The following is a 6390-nucleotide window of genomic DNA, read 5'->3' as shown; positions in this document are numbered from 1 at the left end:
AGGAACCCCCCCCCCCCAATTCTGTCTCTCTCCTTCATTTATTTGATTACCACAGTCTACTCACTAACTAGTTTATAAATGGTTAACAAGTCATCATATAACAAAAAACATTTTGAGACTAGCTTTTTGTAGTTTTCAAATTATTATAGCTTCCCAATGACGTTATTGTAACGGGTGTGACAATAGAAACTAAACTTTTTAACATATTTTTATGTTTCGAGGCCACGAAATTGCTTTTATGAAAAGAAGTAGATATGATCCAAAAACAATTTCGTTAAATTTGTTCCAGCCATTTATACTTTCCTTCTTAAGTATAAGTCGCTTACTTTGCACAGCCCCCCTCCTTCATACCTGTTTTAATCAATCAGTCTTACCCATTTATCTAACAGACCTAAGATTTTATTAAGTAAAACAATTTTAGAATTTTACGTATTTAAATGGATGGTTTGAGATAATGAAGGCCCTTGATAATTAGTCACTCATTTTAAACGTGAAAAGCTCATTTTGTGATCGGAGTGTAGTACTATATCCAACATTGGGTAAAAGCTGCACAAATATTAGTTCCTCAAAGTATAGAGAGATTATAATGGTAATGTTATTCATAAATTCAAAGAAAAGTACAAATTTCATTAAATACTTCTCTTTAAAGAAGGTATCATTAAGTACAAAATAATTCTTTTTCTTTTTAATCTTTTTCCTTAGTCCGGACGGAAAAGGCAACAAAATACCACAACCACCTTGGACTTGATATTTCACTTTGCCGTTTTTCATGAAGATTTTGCACACATATACTTTTGATTTAAAAGAAGCTACTAATAAGACAGCATGCCTGTCAGACGCGTGAAGACCTATCTGAAGCAATCTAAAAATGTCACGTTTGACGTTGTAATAGTTAAGTAATAGTCTACCTTCAAAAGACAGAAAACCTAAATATCGCGGATTTTTAACTTCTACAATCTTATTCGTTATTTTGACCTCATTGGAGTGTAGAAAATAGCAAAAAACAATTTTAACCCAAGAATTAGCTCAGTGCATTACATTTCTTGTTTCAAACTGTGCTATTGTAATGGTATTGAAAAAACATAAACAATGAACTGATCTTCACCGTTATATCCTGTATAATTCAAATCATAAAAAAGGGAAAAGAACAAGTGATAATAAATAATACATCAGAATTTACTTTTGATTCATGTTGGACGTTTCGTCCTTTTAATTCGACTTTTTCAGCAGCTTAATCTTACAAATAATAAACAACAAAAGAGTGCATTCTTAGATATAATTCAACTTAACTTTTTTTGTGATTATTGTGACGTATATTAATAATAATAATAATCACACAAAAAAGTAATTTTTAATTATACTCTTGTAGAAAAGTAAGTTTCAAATCGGTACCTCTTTTCGTTTCTTACAAATTCTAATGATGAATTTGGATCAATCACCCAGTAAATGGCAACAAAACCCTTCTATTGTGTGTTATAAATGAATTACGTACAACAAAGCATATTTTTAAAAGGTGGGTTTAAATGTCCCCTAACTTTTTAACTTTGTAAGAATGTAACATTTCATAAACTAAATTTAATTTTTTTAACTTTAGGTGCATATGAAAGAGGGGCGCGATATTTGGTGGAATGATGCTGTAGCAGATTCGTCTATTACTTGTCCTCCAGTCTGGACAAACAGTGAAGATCCTCTTTTTATGTTGTATACAAGCGGTTCCACAGGGAAACCCAAAGGTGTTTTACATACAGTGGGCGGTTATATGGTCTATACGGCAGCGACTTTCAAATGTGTTTTCGATTACAAAAGTAAAGATGTTTATTGGTGTACTGCTGATATTGGATGGATTACTGGTCATAGCTACGGAGTTTATGGACCTTTGGCCAATGCTGCCACTTGCGTTCTATTCGAAGGAACACCTTTCTATCCCGATAACGATAGATTTTGGACTGTGATAGAAAAATATAAAGTAAATCAATTCTATACAGCTCCCACTGCTATTAGAGCTCTTATGAAATACGGTGATGACTTAGTTCGAAGGTAAGAATAATACTTGCATATATGGTGTCATTTGAAAACAAATAACCTTTTGAAGTTTTTATGATGTCGTGCGTAAAAATTCCTAAAATATATAAAATAATCCCAAGGAAAGGATACCTCTGATCTTTAGTTTTATTCATATGAAAACTGGAAGTTCTAACTTTCAGGTACCCGAGATAGTTAATAATTTTCCTGTCCCTGATAATTTTATTAAAATTTCATCTTGGAGTAATCCCAGTTTAAAAAATGTCAGCGCAAGGAGTATATAATTGAAAGTTAACATTAAGATAATAAAATTGGTTCATTCCATCTAAAAAAGTGAAGTAATGGTTCTCTTCGGTAAAACCGGGAAGGTCACAGTTTGGAAAAAGTAGATAACAAAATTATTTTTTTACCAAAACTGAACAACCTTTCTTACTTTTCAAAAGTTTTACCCGTATGTGAATCAAATTTAATAGACTAAAATTATAAGCAAAAAAACTAATACACTGCAAAAATATTTTTTTTGATAATAATTACTAATAGAAAAGTTAAATAGCTGACCATTTAATCATTTGTGTTTTTTTTACAATCGTATATATAATTCTAGACACGACGTTTCATCATTAAAAGTCATAGGTTCTGTTGGAGAACCAATAAATTCGGAGGCATGGCTGTGGTACTATAAAGTTGTAGGTGGAGAGAAATGTTCAGTAGTAGATACTTTCTGGCAAACGGAAACTGGAGGACATGTTCTTACACCCCTTCCAGGTGCAACACCTATGAAACCCGGATCAGCTGTACGTTAATTCATTAATTTTACTTTATTGATTTATTGGTTACATTGTTTTCTGAATGGTTTTAGACATTTCCATTTTTTGGAGTTCAACCTGCACTTTTAGATGAATCTGGTAAAGAAATAGAAGGAGAAGGGGAAGGCTACTTGGTTTTCAAACGACCGTGGCCAGGTATAATGAGATCATTATTTGGAAACCATGAACGTTATGAAGCAACCTACTTTTCTAAATTTCCTGGCTACTATTGCACCGGTGATGGTAAACTGTTAATTCCAGATCTTTTATAAATCTATTATCCACAATTCAAGTTCAAAATTTCAGGTGCCAGAAGAGATGCCGACGGTTACTTTTGGATAACTGGCCGTATAGACGACATGTTGAACGTTTCAGGCCACTTAATGTCTACGGCAGAAGTTGAATCATTATTAACTGAACACAAAGCGATTGCAGAAGCTGCGGTGGTATCAAAGCCCCATCCAATCAAGGGTGAATGTTTGTATTGTTTTGTCATAACTTCAAACGAAACCCATTTCGATGATAATATTAAGAAAGAATTATCATTACTTATACGTGAGAGAATAGGTGCTTTTGCTACCCCAGATGTTATTCACAATACTCCGTCCCTGCCTAAAACTAGATCTGGTAAAATTATGCGAAGAATATTGAGAAAAGTTGCTGTAAATGATAGAAATTTAGGAGACGTTAGTACACTGGCTGATTCAACAGTTATAGAAACATTGTTTGCCTCAAGACCTGTGTGTTCTTAAAGTTTGTAACTTTGTTTGTACATATAAGTATATATTTATGTATATATGTGTTAATGACTTGTAGACATTCTGCTGCTAATTTATTATTAATGTTATGTACTATATGAAAAAAATACATGTAAATTGACTCGAATTAATAAAACCAACAAATTATGGAACGATCTCTCTATTCACATTAAGTATGTGTATAGTATGCTCCAAAAAAATACAGTACTTTGCAGTTATTTTGAAAATGTTATGTGGAAAAATTAAAAAAAATCAATTTTGCTGTTTCTTTAGGAAATGTTTCTAAGCAGATTTTCTGAAATCTGTCGCATGGTAGCGCCACGGAGCGAAGGTAATTTTTTTTTATAACCTCTATTTCTTGTTGCATTTTGGAAAAGCACGTGTTGTTCTAAGTACTATGGTCTCCAATCTATCTAACCATTCAATTACAACTAATTTAAGTGGTCCGTTAATGGTCTTGCAACGTGTAAAGGTGCATCTTGTTAGAATCGGATGTCTGCGTTATACGATAGCTGACGACACCTGTCGAGGGAGTGAAGAATGGGGAGGGAATAGAGAGTATGGAGTTGGATTATTTCATTTATCCTTTAAAATATTGCATCAGAAGTGAGATAATTATTAAAAAAATACTTAAAAAAACGTATACATCATGTCTGATCAGTACTCCAGAAAAAATAAGAGAGAAAAAGAAATAGAATGAGCCATCTCGCGCCACTCAGTGATATATATAAACATGAGGGTAACGACCTTGCCGAAAACTCCAACTGCTCTTGAAATGATAACGACGTGTATTCGCGTGATGACTCTAGTACATTCCCATTGCATCGTCCATATATAACCATCATGTTTGAATTTTCTGCATGTGAATACATTGGTTTTTGCTTGAACTTTTCACATTCAACTAATTTTTGTATTTTGTGGTAATAGCAGTAGGTAACTGCGCAAATCGAACGCTAACGAATGCGTATATATTACCAATAATCATTACGTAAAATTCACCCATCTACGTACCACCTGTTAGGAAGGTAACGAGTAAGTATGTGTGTTTCGTCAATTGACGCAAGCTATAACGGAAGGCGATAAGATAACGCGGCTGTCAAACTGACAATTGTTCTCAACCAATAGCGGCTCGTTAAATGGGGTACCTTTTATGCATACTTTTTACATCCCCTACGTTGTGATGCTATCACGAGATACACTGTACACTCTACAGTGCCTCCTGAAAAGTCGACTGAAATATTAACATAAATTATACTAACCTTGGAAGATACAGTTACACTCAAACAGACAACTAATATTTAAAGTTTAATTCAAACCTAAGACCGTTTCAAAAATTCTCGCATTCAACAGCTGGCAGAATCAGTTGATTTTTTTGTTACAACTTTACATGCGTTAGCTGAATCTTGTGATTATGGAACAATAAAACAAGATTTAATACGTAACTGCATTATAATAGGCATTAGAGATTCAGATAGATCAGAACGCTTACTAATTATTTCAGATCTTAAAATTAACGAGACGCCGGAAACAGTGAGACAAGTGAAGAATTGCATACATTTATATTAAAAAATATCTTCGGTACATCATATTTTGGATATTAATAAAATTATCTGTAACAAAAGAGCTTTACTAAGCAAAAAAAGTTAATACCTACAGAATGTTATGATCATAAAGATAAGAAAGACTATCCATGTGCTCGCTATGGTTTAAATAAGTATGATGTTAATTAAAAGCACCCGACAATTAATTTAAGATGCTGTAAATATGACCTAATTAGTCACTGGGCGAGAGTGTGTAGAACAAAAGATACTCTTCAATGTCAAGTGAAACGAGTGGATAAAGAAGACGGCTAACATGCTGGTATAATTTCTAGCGACATTTTTCTAGGAGTCGGTGGCAACCCGGCAACTCTGAAATGGAATTTTTATTTTCAACATTTATTCAATAAATTGATCGACCAATGAAATTTATTATTCATATAGGCGTCAATATTGTCTGTATAAAAAAAAGTTCGGTTTTAACGCTTTCCCTTAATCCAATTTTTGTATTTTCTGTATATCAAGAAATTCTATTCCAGATAAGTTTAATAACAAAAATTGGATTAAAACTATTACACAATGCCCCCTGCCTAAAAATAAAGACTACTTACTAGAGTTTCTATGTGCTATCAATTTTACGAGGAAATTTACTCCAAATTGATCTCATGTATTAGTCATTTAATTCCTTGTTGAAAGCTGACGAACAATTTGTTTGGCTAGAACATCAATAAACCTAATGAACCTCAAATAAACAATTTATTTAGTAATTAAAGTTCATACTCAAGACCAGTTGTGAAGAATATTGTTTTGTTTAATAGGCATGCGTAAAATCTTCAATGTTTTGACAGGGTACCTGTCGAGAATGGTTCTCCGTTCCTGCGTTGAGTGTGCGATAGTCTCCGCAGGGTCGCCACTCATCGTATTTTTTTTTTTCAGGACGTAATGTAATTGGGAAAGAGCGAATATAAAGATAGGAGACGAAAAATTAGAAGAAGTGGCTGATGTTAGATATCTAGGAAGTCAGATAAGTCAGGATGGAAGAAGTTGTAGGGATATAAAGCAGAGGATAGCGCAGGGTCGTGTCGCCTTTAATAAAAAGAAGCCACTTCTATGCTCGCGAACGGTTAATTTAGAAATTCGAAAAAGGTTGTTAAAGGTGTATGTTTGGAGCACGGCGTTGTACGGGTGCGAAACATGGACAGTGGTCGCGGCGGATAAGAAAAGGTTAAAACCGTTCGAAATGTGGTGTTATAGGCGGATGATGAG

General features: G+C 33.6%; 1 protein-coding gene across 1 annotated transcript in view; it reads left to right on the top strand.

Annotated features, from left to right (window-relative positions):
• Positions 1 to 3738, top strand: part of LOC108737550 (acetyl-coenzyme A synthetase) — an 11447-nt gene extending 7709 nt beyond the window's left edge. The window contains exons 4-7 of the mRNA XM_018470449.1: positions 1595 to 2037; positions 2627 to 2816; positions 2882 to 3071; positions 3135 to 3738. Coding sequence (XP_018325951.1) covers positions 1595 to 2037; positions 2627 to 2816; positions 2882 to 3071; positions 3135 to 3580 — 1269 coding nt within the window. The 3' untranslated portion in view covers positions 3581 to 3738. The remainder of the gene's footprint in view (positions 1 to 1594; positions 2038 to 2626; positions 2817 to 2881; positions 3072 to 3134) is intronic.
• Positions 3739 to 6390: the final 2652 nt, after the last annotated feature.

This window comes from Agrilus planipennis, unplaced genomic scaffold (genome assembly GCF_000699045.2).
Source record: "Agrilus planipennis isolate EAB-ADULT unplaced genomic scaffold, Apla_2.0 scaffold139, whole genome shotgun sequence".
Lineage (NCBI taxonomy): Eukaryota > Metazoa > Arthropoda > Insecta > Coleoptera > Buprestidae > Agrilus > Agrilus planipennis.
The sequence above is the reverse complement of the archived record's forward strand: the minus strand, read 5'-3'. Positions and strand labels throughout refer to the sequence as shown.